Genomic DNA, 25,815 nt, shown 5'->3' with positions numbered 1-25,815 from the left:
GCTTTCCCTATAGTTTACGTGATCAACAGCTTGTGTCATTCTCCGTACAGCACAATGAAACTCATTGTGTGAAAAGCATTGTCTGATACATGTTTCTCAGTGGGGTCCCTGCGCAAACACACATATATATTAATAGTGTAATTAATCATGCAGAAAACATGAATTTCTGAATCATACTATTCTTCATTGTCTGCTTGTAGTGTTACATATTCAGTGGAAGTTCTGAGTGGTTTCACAAGAGGCAAATAGTCACTGAGTACAGTCAGTGACATCCGGTGCTTTAGACCACAAATAAGTCATTGATTACAAAAAAGAAAAAGAAAAAAGAGAGCTAACTCTTATTTTTCTCTGACTTTTCCTCTAGATTAATCTCTTGCCTGTAGCTGGCCATGTTTACCCGAGGAGGATCTTGACCAATGTCCAGGACAGCCATCTAGCACAATGACGGAGTATGAGCGGTACTACAACAACTACAGCAATGGCTACATTGTGGAGCTGGTCCCCGTCAACAGCACGCCGTGTGAAAGCTGGATCCTGCTGCCGGCCGAGAACCTGTGGCCTGCATGGTTGCGGGGCATCCTCTACTTCATCGCCATGTTTTACATCTTCATAGGGATCGCCATCATCAGTGACATCTTCATGTGCAGTATAGAGGTGATCACCAGCAAACAGAAGACAATCATCAAGTATGACCCCGAGAGGAAAGTGCAAGTCAAGAAGGAGGTGCTTGTGTGGAACGAAACGGTGGCCAACCTCACGCTCATGGCGCTGGGAAGCAGTGCGCCGGAGATCCTCCTCAGCACCGTGGAAACGCTGCTCACCATCACGGACACGCCCGACAGGAAGGACAGCCTCGGAACTTTCACGATCATCGGCAGCGGGGCGTTCAACCTGATGATTATCACGGCGGTGTGTGTGGTCAGCGTCCCCTCACCGGACATCAAACGCATCAAGGAATTTGGCGTGTTCATTTTAACAACAGTATGGTCAATATTTGCCTATGTATGGATTCTAATTGTTGTGCTCTGGAGCTCGAGAGGAGTTGTAGAACTATGGGAGGCATGGGTCACATTGGCGTTTCTACCCATCCTTGTTTTTACAGCATATTGTCAAGACTGTGGGTGGTGGTGTAAGAGGGGACCATCTGTTGGAAATGATCCCAACTGTGAAAGTAGTTTGGTAAGTACATTTTCTCTTTTCTGATTTGTCAAAATTGTGAACTGACTAATTTAGCTTTAGACTTGTACCGTCATAATTGGAGAGTCAGAAGACATCTTTGAAAAGATGCATTCATGGCTCCATTTCTTGGATGCCATTTAAGACTTTGATGATCTTGATGTGGTTGTGTGGATGAGCTGAATGATCTTCAAGGTGTATTCAATAATGTCAAGATATTTCCTTTCACATGACACAAGGCCCATTCACACACACCCCAACAGGGATAGTTTTGGAGAAGTTGATTTCTTAACCCTTTGAGGATGAGTCCCAAGTACAATGTATACCCAGGCATGTGTCTATGGGAAATTTGTGTTGTAGCAAAATCAGTCCATCCTCAACAGGTTAATGTGATGCAGAAACTAATGATTCTTCTTTCTTGTGGCTGTGCCTTGTGTTTATTAGGACATTGTACAATCATGCAAGTCACCTGTCAGGACACAGCACATGAATACTCATCCATACTTGTACACATACATAATGTCTCTCTGCAGCAAGTTGAGTGTGTATATTGTCATACTGTATCAGCAGATTGTGCTAGCTGTCAGAAGATATGCTCCTCAAGTTGTGTAGTTGATGGGAGGGGGGGGGGAGGGGGTGGGTGGGGGGAGGGAAGCATGAGATGGGATCAGGGTGGAGGTGGAGGCAACATGACAACCAAAATCCCAAACCACAGATGCACAGATGATGTTATGGTTTTACAGGGTGCTGAGAGAAAAGAGAGAGAGACCTCTGAGGCCCCTTTGACTCTGCAGAGGGCACCCCTAAACACCTTTTTCATCATCTTGGTTGAGAACTTAATTTATTAAAGGACAAGTTCACCTTCATAAACATAAGGATTGAGAGAATGTAGCAATATTAGTAGAACACATCATTGAAAGTTTGAGGAAAATCAGACAATCCGTTCAAAAGTTATGAATTTTTGAAGTTTTTGTGCAGTACCCGCTGGATGAGAAGACTACTGCAGTGTATGAATAACTTAGATGTCACATGCGTACAACAATATAAGGAAAATATAAAGAGAATTTCACAAAATTCCATCTTTTGAAAAAAGTACACATTCCCCTGACTCGTTACCGACAAATGTTATGGGTAATATTATTCCCCCTGCCTTTAGAAAGAGGCAAGTCAAGTGCTCTTTTATTATGCGAAAAAAATGAAAATATGTTGAATTTTCTTTTATATTTTCTTTATACTGTTGTACGCATATGACTCACAAGCTGTAGTAGTCTCCTTATCCAGCGGTTCCAACACAAAAATTTAAAAAAATCATAACTTCTGCATCGATTGTCCAATTTTCCTCAAACTTTCACTGATGTGTTCTACTAATATTGTTGCATTTTCTCAATCCTTATGTTTATAAAGGTGAACTTGTCCTTTAACCCATTCAGGACTCCAGTCTCAAAATTCCATCTCTGTTGCCTGTGTACTGTAAAACGAGAAATTTTCGCGTGCATTTTAATTTCGCGGGCGCCAAAATTCGCGAAATTAAAATGCACGCGAAAGTTTTTGTCTACACTACATGCATTGAACGCCAGTGGCAATTCGCGAAAATTTCATGCCGCGAAAAAGGCTGTCAGCTCCAATTCGCGAAAATTTCATGCCGCGAATATATCATGTTTTACAGTATATTCCCATACGTGGCTATGATAGAGCGAAGGCAGCTTGATCATGCATTGCAAAGCAAGGTTCCATATTAGATGAACTAAAATTGATGAGAATGAAAATGTGACTTTTAACCCCATGTAAGTTTCCTTGCTGGTGAATCTCACTGAGGAAAATGGAACATTTACCAGACTGTTAAGTTATATCTTGAGTGGCAGCTATCTGTGTTCTTAAATTCAAAGTTCATGCCACTGGAATCAACTGACAGTGTTCATTAAAGATGATATCATTCAAATCCAGCTGAGCAGGATGAAGTTAACTTATTTCCCTTTAGAAGTTATCTACATTCAAAACAGCAGGAAACTGCATGGTGGTACATACATTACCTATGATACTTGTATTTTCTGATTGCCCAGAAAAGGAATAGATCTGTCCTCAACCTTCCATTCATATTACAAGTATGATAACATTGTAACATCCTAACATTCTTCTTTCATTAATAGAAGCATAAAATTTAAAATGTGTTGATCCAGGTGAATTGAAGCACGCCGTGTTAAAATTTCCACCTCACAGGGCATTACTGACGTATTGCGTTCAATGTAAAAAGACATGGATAGAATTTGACAGCTATTCTCTCACTGATGCTGTGCATACAGTGTAATCCATTTGATACCAAAAGAGGACTAGTCTTCCCTACAACCACATGAAGATATTCCTGTAAATTGTATCTGGCCAGATAAAGCGTTGTCTACGGACAAACAATGTGACATTGTGTAAAGGTTACATGTGCAGAACAAAATCAATTTGCGGCGTCTATGTACCTGTACGTGTAGAAGCATTGATCAAACAGACCCAGCATTCTCCATCTCGTGGGCAACCGGATCAATAGTCTTTTCACTCTATTGAACAACTTCGGTGTGCAAGATGAATTGTGTATATCTGTTGGGGAAAAAAAAGTTTGGTCTTGTTACAAGTCTTGGCTGTGGTTGCTAACAGCCTTGTATGATATAGGGCCAGGTCCAAGATTTTCTTTTGGTTAGGAATTTGAATACCCTTCCAAACAGGCTGAGCACCTGTACAGAATTAGAATCAATAGAACCGCATTCTTGTATTTGTAGTTTGGCCCTGAAGCTACTTGTGTATTGTAAGTTTATAACTGTGTTAGAGATATTCCATAAAAGGCCTACATGTACATGAAACTACAAATTTTGCTGTAGCAGAAGAAGGGTTAAAGGGACACATCTGCATGGAAACAATCAAATTCAGCAAATTTGAAACAATAATAAAATATCAGTAAAAATTTGAATGAAGAGGGAGAAAAATTATGCCAAGCCAGATTCTGGTAAATTATCTTGTACAGCATCACACATAAAATTTCCACAGAGTTGTCATGTTCATGTGGTTGCGGCATGTCTGTCATAATGCATATTCATTTTACTTGTACCATAGTGGTTCATATAACATTCTATATGACACATCTTTAAATTTTCAGCTCATTTAATCTTTCAAATAAGCCTGCTTAGTATGGCTCATGTATGTATGTAGATTGTTTTCTTTAATCAGTTCATCTTTTAAGACAACAGAAGTTCATTCCCTAAATGCAGTTCATTCCCTAAATGCAGTTCATAAAATTTTGTAGAGTAATATTTCTTGGATTTCCATCTAAACTGCTCTGTCTTTGCGGTGAAACATTCTCTGTAGACATCTGTTAGAATTAAAGGTACTGTTTATCATTGGTAGAAGTGATTTTAAATATGTTTGAGTTATCACTTATGATGCATACACTGTGTAGGTCAGTTGTAGCACAAAACAACCTACCATATAAAAAATTTGCAATAAAGCCTAAATTATGAGGAGATACATGTATTTTTCTCACTAAAACATAACTGTAGATGGTTTATTCAAGAAACGATTTTATTATAACTATTGTTCACATTTTGTATATGTATCTAACAATACTTAACATTGATTATACTAGTGAGAATTTGTACATTGGTTGTTTCTATCCCTAACTCACATTTTAGAACTATGTTTGAAGCAAAGTGTCTTGTGCTGCTTCTCCTGCTGTCCCCAGTGGACTACAGCCTAATGTAAATGTCTGTCAACAAGCAAAATATTTATCCGTGCTTGAGAAGACATGACCAGTTGAGGAATTTTCAGAGAAATATTGAGGAAGTTGTCGTGGTCTGGGAGGAAAGCAAAAGCAGAGAATGAAATTTAGATGTAGCAAAAGAATGATACCTCTTTCTTCATGGACTTACCCTTCCTGCTAATGCATCTCCACACTACCCAAGGTTGGACCGTCTCTTCCCCAGTATTCCCCGTACACCGTCTCCAATCCATGGTAGCCATCTGTCACTCTGCTCTATGATTTCTGTTCAAATTTCATCCCTAAGCTCTGTGCATTCTCTTTACAGACCAATACTATGCCGTCTGATATATATCACCCCTTTAGTTATCATATCTTTTATCTTTCTTCATTTTCTTCATGGAGCACAGAAGCAATATTCCTGCAGAAGGGGGATACATGTGCTACCTCGTTTTAATCAGTGTTGCTTCTCCAGCTAAATGTTCCCATGGGGTGTCCATGTTTTCTTTTTGGAAGTGATTAAATACATTTTAGAATGGTTTGCTTATACAGTGAAACCCCGTTATAACGAGGTCCGTGGGACCGGCGATATTACCTCGTTATAACCGGTACCTCGTTATATCCGTACGCATCAAAAACAAAGAAAAACATACGCACGAAATTATATACCCATTAATGAAACTTAAGGACATCCTTTGCGTTGTTATTACACAATCATGGATCATTATTATTGACAGAATAAAGGGAAATTATTTGTGAGAATAAAGGGAAAGTATTTGTGAATTAGACGAAAAATTAGGGGCTGAAATGAGTTAAATCTTTATTGCAATAATTCTTGTTTGTTAAGTTTTTCTAAGCACCAGCGCGAATAGAGTAACATACAGGCCTTGTTTACCGTAACTTGCGAGGTGTCTTTACGCTGTTTGTGCCCAGCGGGAATGCGATGATTTAATGAATCATTTCGGCTGTAATCTTGTACAATGTATGATCGTTGCGCCCGAAGGGATTAAAAATGCGTTCTTTATTTTCTTCCCAAAAATCTCTTCGCGTTTTGTACATCCGTTCTTGAAAAATATGCGGCAGGATTGAATATGGAAGGTTGTGATCCTTTTTACGCAAATCTGTACCTGGTAGACCATTCTGAAAGAAAGAAAAATCTTCATTGTGAAATGCAGTGTTAAAATTGTAATAATGAACAAACCCAGATCTATTCAAACTAATAAATGCGTTGGTTTCTTTTTCTGATTTAGGTTAACATGTGTCATTCAAATTTTTTTTTTTTACGCTACTGTCACCTGGCGAGATCGCGATGATTTCAGGGTAACATACATGCGTTGTTTACCGTTAACTTGCGAGGTATTTTACGCTGTTAGTGCCCAGCGGGAATTCGATAATTTCATGAATCATTTCGGCTGTAATTTTATACAATGTATGATCGTTGCGCCCGAAGGGATTAAAAATGCGTTCTTTATTTTCTTTAGAAAGTCTCTTCGTGTTTTGTACATCGATTCCGTTCTTGAACTGTTAAATGCGTTTGTTTCTATTTCCGAACACCGATTAAGTAGGTTAACATGCGTTATTCAACTATCTTTTACGCTACGGTCACCCGGCGAGATCGCGATGATTTCACTAATCATTTCAGCTTTAATCATACACACTCATATTTAAATTATCATTTGTTAAATGATAATGAACAAATCCAGATCTATTCAAACTAATAAATGCGTTTGTTTCTTTTTCTAAACACCGATTAAGTAGGTTAACATGCGTTATTCAACTATTTTTACGCTACCGTTACCCGGCGGGGTCGCGATGATTTCATTAATTATTTCGGCTTTAATCATACACACTCATATTCAAATTATCATTTGTCAAATGATAATGAACAAATCCAGATCTATTCAAACTAAATAAATGCGTTTGTTTCTTTTTCTGAACACCGATTAAGTAGGTTAACATGCGTTATTCAACAATTTGTACGCTACTGTCACTCGGCGGGATCGCGATGATTTCATTAATTATTTCGGCTTTAATTATCCACACTCATATTTGCTAACCAGCAAAAGAACTGGAATTCGGAACTAAAAATGAAAAGGATATTAAATGATGAGTTGACACGCATTCCAATTGTCCATTTTTGGCCACAAGTGTCGCTACATGAAAAGTTTTTGAATGCGTTATCCTTTTTTTCCTCGTTGCGCTGTGGTCTGACCTAATATCACGCACGCGTATCTCGCAAAAAAGAAAATCGAATGATTATGTTTAATAATTCAGTAGGAACATGGGAAGGCATTCCTGTGTCTAGCTGCGTGGTTTAGAAGAAAAAAAAAATGGAAGGAACGGCTCTCTGCAAGACGGGAAAAAGACGTGGATAGCGTCAATTTAGTTTTCAATGTTTCGTTTGTCGCGTATTTGAAAGCGACAATTTAGTCAAGAAATGGAACCTCGTTATATCCGATCAAATTGCTTATGTTTTTCTTTATCATGATGCACCGAAATTGTCCTCGTTATAACCGGAATCTCGTTATAATCGAACTCGTTATAACCGATTCGTTCTACCATAGGTTTGCATGCAAAGGAAAACGGGACCGAAGCGATCACCTCGTTATAAGCGGTTCCTCGTTATAACCGAACTCGTTATAACGGGGTTTCACTGTACTGATGTAGGATATTTCTAACCATGTGTCACGTGTATGAAATGCCACCACTAAATGGTACTTTTATATGCAATTGAACAAAGTTTGCTTCTGGGTAATCATGTATATTTGTATTGCAAGAATATGTTTAGTGCAGGTCTTTTTTGTTTTGTTTTCTTTCTTTTTTTTTCAAATCAGATAGTATGTGTACAGAGCAGATTATTGTTTTGATACTATCGTTTTTATATCTTTATGCCCAGTGTCTTTTATTTACATTGAATGAGCACAGTAGTCATAATCTTTGACATTTCGGGCATTTATGTTAAGAGTGTGATGTGCCTGATACCACCTGTCATAATTTTGAATTAGGAACAAGAAGACTCAAACTTTGTTATGTCTTAGATTTCTGCTATAAAGGTCTAGACGTGAAGTAGTGACATGATACACTCACACTCTGATCTTCACTGATCTAATGCCACTTGCAAACTAATTACTGCAGTGATTGATCATACTCAATGGATAGATGAAATCATTTAGTAAACCTGCAAGTAGCCTTTTAAAGATAAGAAGAAAAAGGGCACAGTTTGAGTGCCATCTTTGAACAGAGTAAGATTTAAAAAAATATATAAATACATAGACACAAAGGGATCTAACTTGAGAGATAATCAATCATCACCAGTAAGTGTATATTAGTGATTTGAGCTGAACTATTTCTCAAGGAATGCAAGAAAGTATCTTGGAGAATGAAATATTGGGTGTGGTAGGCTGTTGTAATGACATTTAGCTTGCATCAGTATAAACTATATGTTTTACGGGAGGGGATGCTACATACGTGTACCCACTTGTCCACTCGTGCAAGGCAACTAAATCTGGCTGTCTGGCAAGTAAAGTGGTTGGGTACTGGCTTATTTGAAAGTATAGGGTCATTGCTCAAATGCCCGGGGGGGGGGGGGGGGGGGGGGGGGGGGAGGGAAGAAGAAATATTTAGTTGGAATAGGTCTTCTTGATGTACAATGTAATGGTGCTCCTGCTGTACAACCTGTGCATGGGGATGTGAAACCCAATAACGAGGGACCGCCAAAGGAAGTGAACGAGGAAAATTCAAGGGAGCTGCACTGAGCGATGATGTTGTTATCTACGTCGGATGAGATAAACGGAGTTTGCCTACTTCTCTTGTGATAGAGAACACATTGACTTTTGCTCATGGGTTGACATTTGCCTGGTTTGTCATCCCCCTGGAATGATTTAGCCGTTGAGTTTTGTGCATTTGCTCTGCAGGAGTATACATTTTGTAACTTTCCTTTCCCATGCCATTTGACTGTGCTTGAGACATAAAACAAATCTCAGTCTAAAGTGTTCAAAAGCAGAGAAGTTTCACACCTTAATGCATATTCAAGGAATAGCACTGTCTGATTTTGATTTGCTTTGTTTTTTTCAGTGAAGTAAGGAGTAACAACACATGTGATGGGTACATTGCTGGACACTATTCCAAATGACCTACAGCTGTATAAAGTTATATTTTTGGGTTCACGGTATTGATAAAAAGTCACATCAAGTGGCTGCCACCAGTTTGATGAAAAGCAATATTCATCTGTGGAAGATACGTTTCTCTTTAGTGAATGCAGTAACAAGAGTCAGCCACATTCAAGCCATATTTGCCACAAAGATAGAACTTATACCTTTTTGAATTATCATAATACTACATGTAGTATGGTGTAGCAGGACTTTGGCATGTTTAATGCAAACAGTAGTACAACATTGCTATCACTGAGTCGGAACGTGGACCTAGCAAAAAAATTTAGGTCCATGGTCGGAATGGCAGACAATTATGACTTGGCTCTGGTGATGCAATTGAAAGAAATTCTCTTAAACAAAGTGCTGGTTGGGTGTTCGCCAGATGGGGTCTGATGCATATCTGTTGTTTAGGAATTAAAAAAAAAGTGATGTACTTTTAAAGATGTTCACAAGGAGGTTTCAGAAGTGAGGGTAGTTTGACAGGCATCTGTCATTCTACAACAGTGACTTAACAATAAGAGGGATAACATTGTAGGAGTGGTCCAGAACACACACTGTCATCTTTCTCACTTTAGTATATTTCTCCTACCTCAATATTGAACAGCCATGTGTGATAGGTCTGCTGTTACAGAAAGTCACGAGCCAAGAATGTTTAGACCCATTTTCAGAATGCATATATTTTTTTTTTCTCACTGATGACAAGAAGAGATTGATGTGTGGCAAGACCATCTTCTCATTACAGTGGAACATTTGCTGACAAGGTTATTTGTTCACACTCTCATTTATCATTATACTTCTACCTTTACTAATATGAGGCTTTTTTTCTTAAGGACAGTTTGGCATGGTGGCTCTTGATGGTGACAGGTATGAATGGGATATTAGATGTATTGAGACGATGTGCATTTTAAATTTAATATTATAACTTACCTGAAGTGACTCTGGTACTGCAACTCTCTGAGTATTCAGTGAGAGTTTTTCAATGTGCAGCTTGTGTTATAGAGCTACACAGTTTGCCAGGGGTATTGTAACTTTGAGATCTAATGAGATAGTAGCTGGGGCTTTTGGCACTCAAACAACTAAAGGATTGTGTTTGAGCTAGACCGGATTTGTACTCCAACGTGACTGTTGCCACCTGTATTATAGTCAGTATTAATGCTGTTGTTGCTACTTTCAGCTTCTTTGCATACAATGTCAGTGGCTTTTTGAAATAGTGGCAGAGAGAAGGTTAAGTTGTTTACTGCTTCAGGCATGTGTGAACTGTAATTACATCCCCTCATGCAAAAAGAGAAAGAGCACTGCTCACCTCAAAGATGGCCGGATTGTGTCCTCAAGTGGCTCTCTCTCTCTCATACTTTGGGATCTCATCGTCTTTGCGGTTTGACAGTTTATGAACCCTTTTCAATGTCAATGGGAGTTCATTGCCATTTGTAAGAATTATGTAGAAAGCGATTAATGATTTCTATCATAGAAAAATCAACTACCCTTTGCAATTGAATAAAACATTCACAGCACTGAGGTGGGCATGCCATTACTATTTCACATCAACACATCAGTTCATGGAAGATGTCTTTGTCCTATTCCTCTTTTAATCTACATCTACATGTACAATGTAGTTCTTTCTGTCAATTTCTGTGTGTCATTGTAACAGTGTTTTATATAGGCCTAGTTCTTAACCTTGCTAGAACCTAAAACTACATGTATATTCAAAGGGAAATACTCTTTCACTTAATGGGAACATTTGTTGCTTTTGAAGGCACAAAGAACAAGAAGGGAAGTATGACAAAGTGTTACAAAAAATGACAAAGAGGGTCAGAATGAAAGATCAGCAGGGAAGACTGTTATCCAGATCTCTTTTTATTTCTTTTCTGTGATGCTGTGTTTTATCAGGATTTCTTAACTTGGCAGATGGTTGGTCACCTTGATATGCTTTCCAACTGTCATAGAATACAGATCAACTATCACATGAGCAGCAATTTTAAGAGCAGGAGGATGCATCAAAACTGAAAGCATGGCTTTTCTGGGCATTAGGAAAACACATCAACCATCAAGCTGGATCAAGAGATGACTCGGAGAGTGCATCGGCCATTCAATCTGGTGGAGTGAAGTTGCATTACAGGATAAACAGTGCTTTGTTCACACAAGCAAGTCGTTTTTAAATGCTACAAATGCAAACTGATAACAGTACTTATTGAAACATTAAAGAATATATTCACATCATATGATTTTCACATTGTATAGTACAGTGGTAGATAGACCATCAAACATAAGAACAAACATGCGATGTAAGTGTCGAGAGAGTTCATTTAGACCGTCAAATGTAAGAACAAACATGCCATGCAAGTGTTTATAGAGTTCATTTGGACCATCAAACATTGGAACAAACATGCTGTGTAAGTGTTTATATAGAGTTCATTTGGACTATCAAACATGAAATTGAACATGCTGTGTATGTGTGTCGAATTCATTTGTAATCTTTTCAAATGTACCTAAGTATCTTGTCACTGTGTTGCCCCATGCAATTTTCACAAGGCTGCTGATGCCATGTAAAGAAATAACGAAGGGTTTATATCTAGTTTCTCTGTGATCGCGGTTGCTATCTATTTTTTAGTAGGTCCTTACCTGGCTATCCTAGCAAAAGCTTTCCATGCCACCCGTATAATAGATGATTGTTGAGCTGCTGTGGCGGTTACACGTTTACATGAATGCTAAATTCCGCCTCGGGGTTTCGGTCGGCAGCTTACCGAGTACTGCACCTGCACTCTCCCTGCCCGTGAAATGGCTTTGTCTTAGCTTGTGTAAAACTAGACCCACCGGCACTCACTTTTGGTCATCGTGTTGCTCCATCATGTTTGCATGAACAGAGTTCCTGGATACCAATAGTCACCATATAAGCCCAATTACTTTCAACTCTTACATAACTCCTAAAACTGATTGTTTGACTCTACTTTTTGTAGATTTGTGATTGTTTGCAGAAATGGAAAGGCGACAAATTTGTAAAGTGGCTGCAACCTATAGACTACATTATATTTAATCGCCATGTGTACTACAGGTTTCTTATCTTTACTCGAGAAGTCATAGTAATACATGTAGGCCTATGTGCTGGATGTAACGTTAAAACATGAAACCATGTTATATCCTATTGATTGTCAGAGTGTTCAAAGTGACTGAGAACATATACTACTAGGGTGGCTTGATGGATGGAGTATTCTGTGATTGACCAGTGATATTGGCTGTTCTCATCATGGTTATGTCATCTAGTCATAACATTATCCAAATACTTGTAGTCAGCTTTACAGAATAAACGATAAACATCCTTGACTGAAGTCATTTATCTTCACATGAGAAAGCGTATCATACATTGTGGTTGTTTTTTTTTTACACAATGATCATTAACCTTGGTTAAACAGTCATAAACTTGAACAAATTGATGACATCAGAAAAATTGATCACGCCCAGAGGTAATTAAAATTTAATCACCTACGATATTGTTGAACGTTCAAGAGCACATTTATCCTGTAGGTTCGTTGTGGTATTGGTGAAAATGTTGGGTTGACTTTTTAATGAACTCTAATCCTAGTTGGCGATATTCCAACTGTTTTGCTGCAGTGAATTACAAACTGACTTTCAATGTGAGAGTAGAATCAACAGCTTCCGACATCTCTCAGTCCTTAAAAATCTTAAGTTGCACTTGTACCATTGTCATGTCTCTCTCTCCCGCTGCTCCTCCGTAACTACCAACATCATCCTCCACAGAGACAGAGGCTCCTTCTATGGAACCCCCCCCCCTCCCATTCCCGTCATACAGTTATATTCAAATGTCATTTTTAGCACCGCCTCAGGCTGCTGGTTACAAATCCCGCACGAGGCTGAATAGCTGGGCGCAACACTGGCGCACCGAGAGACCCACTTTGGTTGCCTCTTGAAGACAGCGAAAAAAAAAGACAATAGGGAAGAAGAGAGACAAGAAGGAGGGAAGGAAAGAGCAATGCCAAAGGCACTCACCTACCGGTCAGAAGCAATTAGTTTGACCATTGTTTGGGATGGGAGTTGTAAATGAAGCTGAGAGGACACTAGCACAAATGTAGGGTATTCTTGCCTTTGTTGGAGCTTGCTTTGGTGATGGTTCCGAGCTGTAGAGAAACCCTCCATGTGTAATCGCATCAAAAGGTTTTTATTTTGCTCAGTTTGTTTTGCATCTAGTTTTCTATCCACAAGTGAAGAGTACAAGGATAATCATGTTGCCATAACATTAAGTGCAGAAGCATTGAATGCCGGTAGTACTGTACCTCTCCATGGACATACATGATGTAACAAAAGTTGTAACATACACTATTTGTGACGTACAGACTTATACTTAACAAGATATTACTGTGTTTAAGTAAGTCAAGTGGCCAAATAAAGAAGGGAATTGTCCATTGTGTGTTTTCCTCAATTCTCTCAGCTCAGATTCCAGGATACAGTGACAAGTAAGAAAACTTGGAATACACCACTTAATTCTAAATTCTGAAGACAAGAGAAAAAGGAATCAAATGTGTTCAGATCATGCCAAATCAGACATATGTGTGGAGTGGCACTAAAAAATGGTATGAACTTCAAGGATTCTTATTTTTATTCATTCTTACTGAAAAAAAAAATGAAGTGATAATTTTTTATTGGAGCCACAGAAAACAGGTCAGTGTTAAAAATCACAAGTAACTTATAAATACAAAATTATTTGTTGTTGTAGACTCATGCAGTTATATATTATACTACATTCCATTATTGATTTTTGACATTTTGACATTTCTTGCAGAACAAATCCTTAATGTAGCATAGTATAGTACCCATTACAGAACCAAGATTTCAATGTCATATCAGTGGAAATACATGATGGCTGCTGTTTATGACATTTATTTTTAGTGTTGATTTCCTGTACCTGTGTTTGAGTATATGCCTAAAATGTACAGCATTGTAAAGTGAAAATATCTTCAGCTATCAAAGATCCATAAGAGGTATCTGTGGTGGCAAGGGCAATCACAAACGAAGTACTCGGTTTCCCCCCTGGCAACGGGGGTTCTAATAGGATTAAAAGCAAAGAGAGAGAAAGAGAAAGAGAGATAAAGGACAAGTTCTGTCAGAACACTGTACTCGTGAAGTGTTCAATATGACTGAATAGAATGCCTTAGAATACATCTGCATGGACTGAAAGATTGTGGCAAATCGATCAATCTTCACTGAGAACAATGGAGTAGAGTGTGAACCGGGCACTTAGAGCCTCATGTCTCTTACGTTATTTCATGCCGCACAACGGCACTTATCTTCTGGAGGTCACATCTCATCCCCTTTTAGGCTCTATACTTAACTATACGCAGCAGTCAGTTCGTACACAAGTACACACCTGTATATAAAGTCTGTGATGCAGTGATGTACTGTATGTATCTCAAATGCAGTTTGATTCTTCAATAAATCTACTTCATGTATCAGGAACACAGAATCTAAAAAGATGTCTAAAAAATCGCTGCCGTGTTGTCATCAGCTGGACCGAAAAAGACACTGATGTCTTTTTAATGACTCTCAGAGTTCATGTCCGGTCCATCCAATTTGAGTAGCTCCTTACAAAGGGGCTGGAAGGGGCTCCAAAGATTGCACTGGGTCCTGAGAGGAATAAAGATTGAGATTCTGTTTGTTATGGTATCTTTTTGTAAACCAGTTTGAAATGGTTGAGGAGATAAAAGTGTCCTGATAAGATGGTATGTGGAAGATGTAGGCAAACAGTGGCCAGTGATAATATGGAAAAATGTATCCGTTTCAAGTAAATTAATCCCATATGCCACAGCGATGTGCAGTTCAGTGTGACGGTCAAGAAAATGTCAAGGGTTTGTAGACATGCCATATCACATTTGCCCCAGAGTTTGGGGAGGGGGGGGGGGGGGAGGGAGGGAGGAGGGAGGTGGAGGCTTTTGAAATATCAAAATGTGAACTTTCATAAGCATGTAGGTCAGATATTATCATTCTCTCACGGCGGATGCTCAGTGGGTACATGCCATTTTTCTTGAAGGTCAAATCAATTTGATGGTACACGCATCTGTGTCTCATCACTGAGGCAGACAAGATGTCACTGTGCAATGTCAATTATATTCTCCTAATTGTGTGCGTTTCCCTTGTTTTTATGAATTGCCATTGTATTTGTACTTCTTGTAGTCAAGCTGGGCAGGAGATGCCTGATTTATAGTTGAAAAAAAATCACCATCTTCTGCAGACTAAACATTCTTTTTTGTAAAAAAAAAATGAAAATATTGAGCAAGTAGGGGGGCATGTGTGGTTATCCAGGAATAAACTTTGCCCCCCCCCCCCCCCCCAAAAAAAAAAAGAAGAATAGACGTGATGAATGAAATAAGTGAAGTACATGTAGTTATAACTACAGACCAGCAAACTATGTAGGAAATCAGCAGAGAGTTGAGAAATTTACTATTTGACTATCAGTAAATCATCTGACCTACTGTAGAAATGAACTCGTAGTCACATCACCACGACGTAGCTCAGATGGAAATCTTTACATGCAACATGAGAGACATTGATTTCAAAATGTGACTGCTTTTGCTTGTATGTGTACAATTGCAGATGTAGATAAATCCCATGTGCCTTGATGGATGAAGTACTATAAAATCCTTAATTTTCTTTTCCTCAGGCAACTTTATGGGGACATGCATTTCAAGCAACTGTAGAATCACATAAGAAAAATAAGATAAGGAATAAAAATATGTAGAATTACTTTAAACTTAGCATTTTGATAGCAACTGTAGCAAATTCATGGAGCATTGAACACAGACATTGCAGATGCTGTGCACAGATTGTCCTTTTCCAAGGTATCAACCACCCACATTAGATTAACTGGCTGATTCATAATACAGTCACATGGTCTACTCAAAGCCCTCAGAACATTTGTCGGATCTTTCCTCAAATCTGCACTAATCTGCTGGACTCTGATTCTGTTGTATTCATAGAATGCAAACTGTCTTGAAGGACAATGTTCACTGATGTATGTAAATGACATGTTGTATTGTCTTTCTGTATGTGTGTGTGTGTGTGAGTGACTACGCAGGTGTCTAAGATCAGATAGGATGCAAATTTCCTAGTTACCATGCCGACACACTATCAAAGCATGCATTTGGTGAGAGAAAGATGAGGGCAGAAGGATAGATAGAGGAGAATGGAAAGGATACGTGCAATAGATGCAATAATTTGCCATGGCAACCACTGAAAGAAAACAAGTTGAATATGAGGAAAAGATATATTGAGTGAGAGAAAAATAGATGAGCAGACAATAGTATTGTCATTGAAGGATTATTGAAGAATGGTCTACTGTAAAAAAAAAAAAATTATCATGAATTGGAGCCAACAGCCTTTTTCGCGGCATGAAACGTTCACAAATTGCCAGTGGCATTCAATGCATATAGTGTAGGGAAGAACTTTAACGTGCATGTTAACATGAATCTTTGCTCGTGAAATTTGCGAAATTAGAATGCATGTGAACATTCGTTGTTTTACAGTATTTTTTAATTGCTTTCATACATGTAGTCATATGGTTGATGTCCTCATGGGAGAAAAAAAATGTATAATTCAGCTCCATTTATATGAAATTCAGAGTAGGTTGATGATGATATTAGTCAGAGTAAATTTTTCTGTCTTCAGTAAGATATCAATGAACTATATTCATGGAGATTTCCTTCACACTTACCACTGTTGCAACATTCTTAGCATCCAGCACATCAGACAGCAGTCTGAATATTTGTTATTCATGTGTCAAATCATGGTGTGTGGATACAAAAAGTGCATATCTAGGAGGTGCAAAATGCATGCCCCCCCCCCCCCCCACCCCGACCATCAACATTTCTTAATTGCCAGGGGATTTTTTGACTGGCTGTGATTTTTGTCACAGAGTGCTGACATGATGCTACTGCAATAAAATTTGTTGGGTATGATGAGCACAAGAACAGAGGTGAAATTTAATCAGTTCTTCACAAAATTAAACGTAGCAAGAAGCCATTCAGAATGCTGGAAAATATTGGGCTGCCATTACAGGAATACACAGTATGCATCTAGGGCAGTATCTGTTCACCTGTGTGATATATGACACCCACAGATTTAGTTCTTTGCCAGTCTTTTTGCGCAATCATTGAACGATTCTTGGATAGAGTGTCATTTTGCTGGCGGGGATGGAGTTCCATGAGGTGCCTGCCGCCAAAAAATCCAACCAAGAGACATCGTCTTCTCAGACTTTTGTCGATCTTTGTGCCCCGTGGCATGCTAATACCTTGTGATCTTTTGCGCTTCGTTCTACTGCTGACTGAAAACCAAGAGTCTTCCGGATTCTTTCTCAGTCTTTTCTTGCACAAGCTAATAGGCATGAAATTTCAAAATGCATTCTATTGTGCACAATGATTCTTTTGTTTCAGGTTTGAATTACGTGAGTGTTGGATTATTACATGTATGCAGTCGGGTCAGAGTCAAGAAACGTTGTAATTCCATTAAGTTTTGCTGAGCTCTCATCTGTTTTGTCCATGCAGCACAAATAATTTGTAACTCTAGCCTTGAATTTTGTTGTGGCCTTTGCACAACTTTTTTTCTTCTATGCAAGTATAAATAGAATTTAATTTCTGTCATATAAGGAATTATCTGATATTATCCCCTTCTTATGACATTTACAGTTCATCCAGTAGCTCCAATCCATTGTAGAAATGAAAGAAAAGACACAAACTTGAATCTTTTTGACAGTGTGATAATTTCATTCATCCAATATAGTTTTCATTTATTTCTATCATCTGCATGAGAGGATAACACTTTGTGAAATGAATAAGTTTCTTGTATGCATTCAAACTGTTCTTTTCTCCAGAATATGTTTAGATTTTAGTTAATGAGTAGAATAAGTCTTACTCTTATGTCCTGTTTGAACCTGTCTTAAAGATATCTGTGCCATGATTTTGCTTTTAGTTTGTTTTCTAATTACGATTTTGAAGTTTGTGAAATTCATCCAGTTAGCTAACTACATTTAACCTTTCTTGTTTTGCTTTTTGTTCATTTTCTACAGAATGTGAGAGTTATAAATGGAGGAGCAAAGAAAAACACTGTTTTCCATGGGCCATCTCGTCAACTGCAGGCTTTAGAAGCCGAGAAAACCCAAAGGTAAGAATTAAAGCCTTGCTACATTTTTTTTTTTTTCAGTAGAGAATACTGGTATGGCTTGTGGGATGATGATGATATGGTGGTTGGGGGGGGGGGGTGTGTGTTCATTCCAAGGCTTCCATTACTTACAAGAAATGAAATGTTTTGCTTCCCCAAAATCTGAAAATTCTGACTCCTGTAAAGATGATACTGATTATTAGATTATCAGCTTGATGGCTTTCCACGTAAATTGTCATACTGAAGAAAAGCTATTCATGACAAAAACATTTTTGTTTTGTTTTGGATAAGATAGCATTTCTGTGTAAATTAGGGAATGGATTTATTAATAGACTTTGACAAACAGAAAGGTAGGTTGGATTGGGGGTTGGTTTGTTCTTGCCTGTGGAAGACACTGATACAAATAGTCATTGCTGATTTCAAAAAAAAAATTCCCTGTGACTGCACCAGTGGGCCGTAATGAGATGACATAATGTGCTATATTTGATTTCCAATTTTTGTTGATTTTTCATTTCTTCTTTCTTTTTTTTCTGCCTCTTTGCAGCCAACTTAATTTGAAGACTGCTACAGAGGAGAAGTCAAATGGGAATGACATGTAAGTCTTTATACCCTATCAGAGAAGCATTTCAAATGTAATAAAGTGCTGTGTTCATATCTTTGGTTGAAGGGAGGCCAGGGAGTTGACATGAGCATTCAGTCATGTATGAATGATGGCGTATCGGTCCCACTCAAAAGCGTATTTCAATTTCCATGGACAGCTTCCAGCAGGGATTTTTTTTTTGGGTCCTTTTTGAGAGCTCTTCAAGCCGATAAAGATGAATCATTGTGGTGCTTTCATTGCTTCTCGTCTGTTGCATATTGGCCCGTCTCTTTCTCATCATTTCTTCGTTTATTTGTAATTCTCCTTTTTTATTCACCCAATTGCCAATAATTCAATACTTTAACAAAATCTATGAAAAATTCAACAATCATCATAATTATGGCCAATCTTACATGTAAAGATTAAAAGAAGAATTATGCAGATTTATTCAGCATAACTGAAAGTGCTTCTTTACTTTCTTTTTTAATGGCTGTATTTATACATGCTTGCATATTTTTGTTCAGTCAAAGTAACAAATTTAAAGGAGTCACAGTAAGATAAATGCATTGTCACACATATAGGAATTATATCCCAAGTTTACAGCAGTTCCACATAGAAGAACAAATGCTTAACAAGTTCATGCTTCCCCCACGAAGTGTCGCTGGAGCCATTATGTTTTGCTATAGATGAAATTGAAAATGATTTTTTTTCTTATATTTTCATTTCTTTACTTTGCAAATATGTCTTAGATATCTTTGAATAACTGAAAAAAAAATGAGATTAGTTTTCTCAATCTTTCTTTTAGTGATACATTTGCAATTCATAATGCACAGAAAGGAATCTTGTCAACAGAAATAAGCACTTATTGAGTGCATCGGTGCTTTGAAAATGTATCATTAGAGAGAGATGTTTCCCAACATGTTTTTCTTTTGTCTGAGTTATACTTGTCCCACTAATACAAGCTGATTTTTATATTTTTCTAGTGAAATCAACTATAGCATGAAAATATATTACCTTTAAACTGATTTATTATGGAGCTATGGCATAATTATCATCAAAGGTATGTGCTGAATAGTGTCTATGTATGAGATTACTCTGCTGCACTGTGATATATTGACCGGATATTCCCAAGGGTGAATGCTTTATTCTTATGTGATTGCTTGTGTGTGTGTGTATGTATGTATGTATTTGTGTTTGCATGTGTGGGTGTTTGTGTGTGTACCTTGTATGTATGTGTGTTGTATGTATGTATGTATGTATCTTTGTGTTTGTGTTTACATATATGTGTGTTTGTGTGTGTGTATGAATGTTTGTATGTTTGTGTTTGCATATGTTTGTGTGTGTGTGTGTGTGTGTGTGTGTGTGTGTATGTATGTATGTTTGTGTTTGTGTTTGCATGTGTTTGTATTTGTATATGTGTGTGTATGTACAATATATGTTATTAGCTGTTGCTTTCTCGCAATGTATTTCTCTTACCCAGGGCTCCCCATCATGTGATGAATTGATGGCATGCGATATAGGACCTCACTAGGGCATGATTATCATCTTTCTGGTGAAGGTGAACTATGATAGCAATCAAATAACGGGCTTCCTCCCCATGTTCTTTGATCTGCGCAAGGTAGCAGGTGCAAGTGTACTGTACATAGGTGGAACAGGTGGATCCGTGGAATGGCCACTTCATGTATTATGGAATTTTGCAATATGGCATACAATTAATTATGAAGGATAATAGAATTATGATTGGCCAGATGCTGTAATGGATTGAATTCCTGGGAAATATGAGGTGCTAGCTGTACAAAGTAGGCGCTTTCACATCAGCCCGATGTTTCGAAATAACGCGCCATTTGATAATGTGAATACAAATTAGCGCGCTAATTTTATTGCTCTGATCGAGAAAATTTCTCGAGTCCAACTCGGGAAATTTCCGAAATAGCGGGATAATTTGCAAACTAGCGCACTGTTGATAACGTGAAATCGCCTCAAGAAATTAGCACGATACATCCCATCATACCTAGCGTGTGTGATGGCGATCACGCGGGTAATTTTTTTGAAAGCGCGTGCTCTACTGGTATACCCGACACTGTTTGCACATGCTCAGCTGTCAAATTACCTCAAAAAATTTGGATTTTTACCGGGATGATGTGAAAACGCCTATAGTGATACACATTTCCGGGAATGACGTACAATTTCAGGATTGCTTACTGATTGCAGTCATCAGAGTATGGCGTGGAAATACTATAGACCAATTTACTAACATGTGAAAGGCATTTTTTACCATTGCAGATGAAATCCCCTCCCCCCCCCCCCCCCCCAAAAAAAAAAAAACACAAAACCTAGCTTTAGTGCTTCAAAATAGTTCTAAAATGTGAGTAAGGGATAGACGCACCAGTGTAAAAAAGTTGATCAGTATGCTGATAATAATCAATGTTATGTATTGTTAAATTTACAAAATGTTAACTGTAATTATAATAAAACTGTTTCTAGACTAAACCATCTACAGTTATGGTGTGATGAGAAAATTAGTGATATCTCCTTATATTTAAGGCTTTATTACAAACTTTTTGTATGATAGGATGTTTTGTGATACAACTGACCCACACATATGCATCAAATGTGACTGCTCCCAATGGTAAACAGTACCGTAAAAAATTGTATTCATGCCTATGTTAACAACAACCTTCCCTGGCAGCCAGAGCCTTTGCCTGAGTCTTGCTTGATAAACAACTAACATTTACAAAGTGCATTCCAAGTATTAAATGCATTATTAAAGTTTGTACAGGTGGATGAAATGCTGTAAAAGTGGAAATTTTTGTGCATTTCCTGCTAAGTGAATGTAGCATGAAAATAAGAGCACACAGTCTTTTTTTTTTTTTGCTTGTTATAATGTAGTATTAGTTTATACTTTTGATTCCATGGAATTGAAAACACACAATATTAAACTTAACTGGCCAAGCACGAAAAATTACTTGCATAAAAATATCATAGATTTGAATGCACTGGCAAAGTATTCTGTACAAAGAACTGCTGTAGATCTTGTGAAAAGTGACTTAACGTTTGCTGCAAGTGTATAGTAATAGCAAGAGATTTATCAGAACGCCAGGAAAAAGTATGAATACTGTAAAGTGAGAAATGTTCTCGTGCATTTTGATTTTGCAAATTTTTGCAAAAAGCCATGATTTATGAAATTAAAATACATACGAAAGTTTTTGTCTACACTATGTGCATTGAATGCCAGAGGGCAAAATTACATGCTGTGAAGATGTCTTGCTTTATAGTATTTATTTCTTGTCAGAATTGTGGTGTTGTAGGAAAGGGTGCGAAATGGGGGAAAAGTCATCAAAAAAGAAATGATCTTTTGCTGATAAAATGGGTATTGTGTACCCCAATGTATCAACCCCTATTGAAATGTCTGTCTTACCCTCTCATATGTAGTAGATTCAGTAACTTATAGAGTACTTTATGCTGAATACCAGACCGCTATGGTCATTGACTTTTATCTTGTGGATCCAATTGCTTTGCATTCCGGCAGGTGATACCTGTTGAAATTGAGAAGTTTTGGTGGTGTTGTTTTGTGGTGGCATCAGTGTGTGAAATATATGTGTCCATCGCAACTCTGCCCACCCTATGGGGCTGTGGGCATCAAGTACATTACTTCCCCTGCGAGCTCTCTCACGATGTTCGTCACGACGTCATGCGATACACCCTTGCAAGACTGGCGGAAGAGTATGCACGATGCTTCTCACGTTAGTGCCTGGCACATCCTGAAATATTCATGTTGTGCGCAGCTCCTCCTTGTAATTCTATCCTCTTCTTCTGCTTTTTTTTTTTAAAGCGGAGAACATTTCATTGGGCAGCAGCACGCTCATGCTGACTCTATGCCAACCTTCGTTTTACCTCCATCTATTAGGTTCTATTAACATCCCTCATACATGTAGGCCTATGCATAGCATGGAGCATTTGGCGTTTTGACCTCGTAGAACTGGCTTTGCTAGTATTGCAAGGGGTGTCATGGTCATCTCGAGTTAAAGTGAATGATGGAAAATTTCAAAGTGTGAAAAGTCACTGATATGTTAGACCATGAAAGCTGTTCTTTAACTAACCATGAGAGCAGTATTGGGAAGCTTTGACATTCAAATCATTTTTCTAAATATAATCTTGTATATACAGGCTGTAGCACTGACTTTTTTCTCTGATTGCCCTTTACAGTCACTAAAATCGTTAAACTTGAAATCATAGTGGCCCAAATAAAGGAAACATAACAATTCATTTTGATTCATTGTTGCCTGATCGGGCAACCGAAAGAAAGCCTTTTTTTTGAAATTTTGTGGCCAGACATCAATATTTAGTGGCCCCTGGGCCACTGGGCCTCTGGAGAAATTATCGTCTGATTGGGCAGACTATTTGCTTGAAAGCTGGATTTTTTGTAACATCTGGGCATCAGATTTCTCTCAAAGGAGTAATTTTACGAAGTGCGTGGTTGGCCACTTACAACTGAAAACATGTACTTTGGTATGCGCTATACATGTACTAAACAGAGTATCTTGCCTAGTGTGTATCAAGGTCAAGGCTGTATGAAATTATGTCTTGTTTTCTTCTTCCAATAGGGCACAAATATTGTGGTTTGCAGCCATATTGGAATTTTGTCGTGGGCTGCGGTTTATATCGCCCCTTTGCAACTGATTTCTGGTTGAGGGTTTGGTGATGTCCCTTTAATGCCACCCCAATTCAATTAAGCTTAAGTGCTTTTGCGCAGCTCCATAATGAACAGTCCAAACTAGCAATTAGATAGACAACCTTGTTAACCCATTAACACCCGTGGATTGATTGCATGTGTTACTTGCGATTTCGTGCTGGGAAGAAGTGAAGATTATTGCATTTTTTTTTTTTTGCCCCCATAATTTATAAAAAATTGCAAATGTTGACTTCTTTGAAGATGGATTGCTCTTCTGTACGGAAATGAAAATGGGTGATTACAGCCTTAATGATGGCTTTTGTGATGGAACATCACGGGATACAATCCATGATAATAAATCAATGATACTTAATGTTTGATGACTTGCTATGGCCTTAAAGGGAAGATCCACTCCAGTTCCAAATTCACTTTCATAAAAAAAAAGTCAAAAAGATACAACAATGAGTCCATGGAATCTATGGGATCTAGTGGAGTTCAATACCTCTTTTCTAACAGGGATGAAATGAATATCGTGTGAAAATTTGCTGCCAATAGCGTACGAACATGACTTGTGATAGCCCACTTTATCAATGCCTGTAGTGTTTGAAGTGAGCATCGATGGTTCTTGCGGAACATGACAGGCAGTTTTGAATGTTGTTTCAGATGCTACCTGTTTGGTTAAAGAATGGCATCCAAATTTCGACAATGGTCATCTGATAGACTTTTTATAACTGGGAGATAAAGTATCCAGATTATATTGTATACAGTGATGGGTTTCATATTTTGTTAACTGGACAAATTTGACTAGGAATAATAACAAGACCCTCATCATAAGATTCCTATCAATATTTTTGTAATAAAGATGACTGTGTGTAGAGAGAGACTACAGCAGGGAGATGACTGAAAGAAAAAGGAAGAGAGAAAGGGGGAAGGGAGGGATTATTTTGATAAAAACCCCATCTTTGCACCCAGCTCCTTGATAATCTGTTTCACGATACCCGATGCCTGCAACATAGACCCTTGACAAAACAGCGTATCACTTGTATGTATACATGCTCCACATCTGCTCATCCTTTTAGATTGATGATATTACATTCCTGCGACTATCTGTCAAAATTCTTGATGGTATCGGGGGCCCACAAAGAAAGCAAGGTTTTGCCCCTCTACAATGTTCTGTTATGTTTATGTCTGAAGATGTTGTCACATCTAGGGAGGGGTGTAAAGAAAACAGTCATCTTCAAGTTTTGTCATAAACTGTTAACCTGTTGAGGATGGGATGATTTTGCTACAACACGCATTCCCATGACACTTGCCAAGTATACTTGGGACTTGTCCTCAATGGGTTTAAAGCGCAGGATGTAGAACTCTTGTCAGGGATGTCTCTAACTCATATGTTTCTCTTTGAAGGTACGGAGCTTAAAAAAAAGTAAGGCACTGTAACTCTTACCACAACAAAGAAGACATTCTACCTGTAACTAAAGAGATACTTAGAGTATCCCAGCATTCTCTGGTATCTTCTACTATCAGCAAAATACAAATATACTTATACATATGATAACAGTGATATATTTCATGAAATATGTTTGCTGTCATATTTGACAGAGAATGTTTGACCTAAATACAGGATTGTGCCTTGTTGAAAAAAAGAACAAAAACATAACAAATGGGCATCTGAATGTCATGTTTGAGTTGTAACACAACTTTTATTAATATTCACAATTTCATAATAATATCATATATGGAATACTCAAATCCTAATCATCAGTAGAGTAATTGTGATCCCATGAAAGTGAAATATTTGTTATGTTCTCTGCTTGGTTAGACACTATGGGATGCATGGGGGAACATTTTTGAGCGAAGAAATGGAGACAATTATAATAATAATTCACAATATTTATATAGCGCATTATCACATTTTATGTCTCTAAGCGTTAGCTGATAGTGCAATATTCTTAGCTCAGTGGCAGAATATTTTTTGTGATACTTGAACTTTTAATTTTGATGATAGAAGTGACAAAGACAAATTGTTGTGCACTTGAAGTGTTACCTATATTGTATAAGTAAAGTAGATGCCTATTAATCTTTCTAGTTATGGATACATGATGCACATTTTAATGAGGTGTTACACATTTTGGTGCCATTCATATTTTCAAGGACAGGAAAAGTGAGCCAAACAAGACATGAAATGATGATTTGAGTGAGACCGAAATTGAATTGTTCCCACTATCGGCCATCCCTGAGGACATTCAGATGGTACCTGAATTTGATTACCAGTTTAACACGAATATTTCTGATGCTTGTGTGTCCCTCCGCCTGAGAAATGGTGTCCGAGTTGTTCAGACCG

General features: G+C 38.0%; 1 protein-coding gene across 1 annotated transcript in view; it reads left to right on the top strand.

The window, feature by feature from the left end:
- Positions 1-459: 459 nt before the first annotated feature.
- LOC139721239 (sodium/calcium exchanger 3-like) overlaps positions 460-25,815 on the top strand; it is a gene marked incomplete at its 5' end in the record, with an annotated part of 88,634 nt that continues 63,278 nt past the window's right edge. Inside the window, 3 exons of the mRNA XM_071632561.1 lie at positions 460-1,179; positions 18,128-18,222; positions 18,764-18,814. Of these exons, the coding sequence (XP_071488662.1) occupies positions 460-1,179; positions 18,128-18,222; positions 18,764-18,814 (866 nt within the window). The remainder of the gene's footprint in view (positions 1,180-18,127; positions 18,223-18,763; positions 18,815-25,815) is intronic.

This window comes from Diadema antillarum, unplaced genomic scaffold (assembly GCF_040938485.1).
Source record: "Diadema antillarum isolate AM-2024a unplaced genomic scaffold, OU_Dant_1.0 scf00000140, whole genome shotgun sequence".
NCBI lineage: Eukaryota > Metazoa > Echinodermata > Echinoidea > Diadematoida > Diadematidae > Diadema > Diadema antillarum.
Note: the sequence above shows the minus strand (reverse complement) of the source record. Positions and strands in the feature narration are given on the sequence as shown.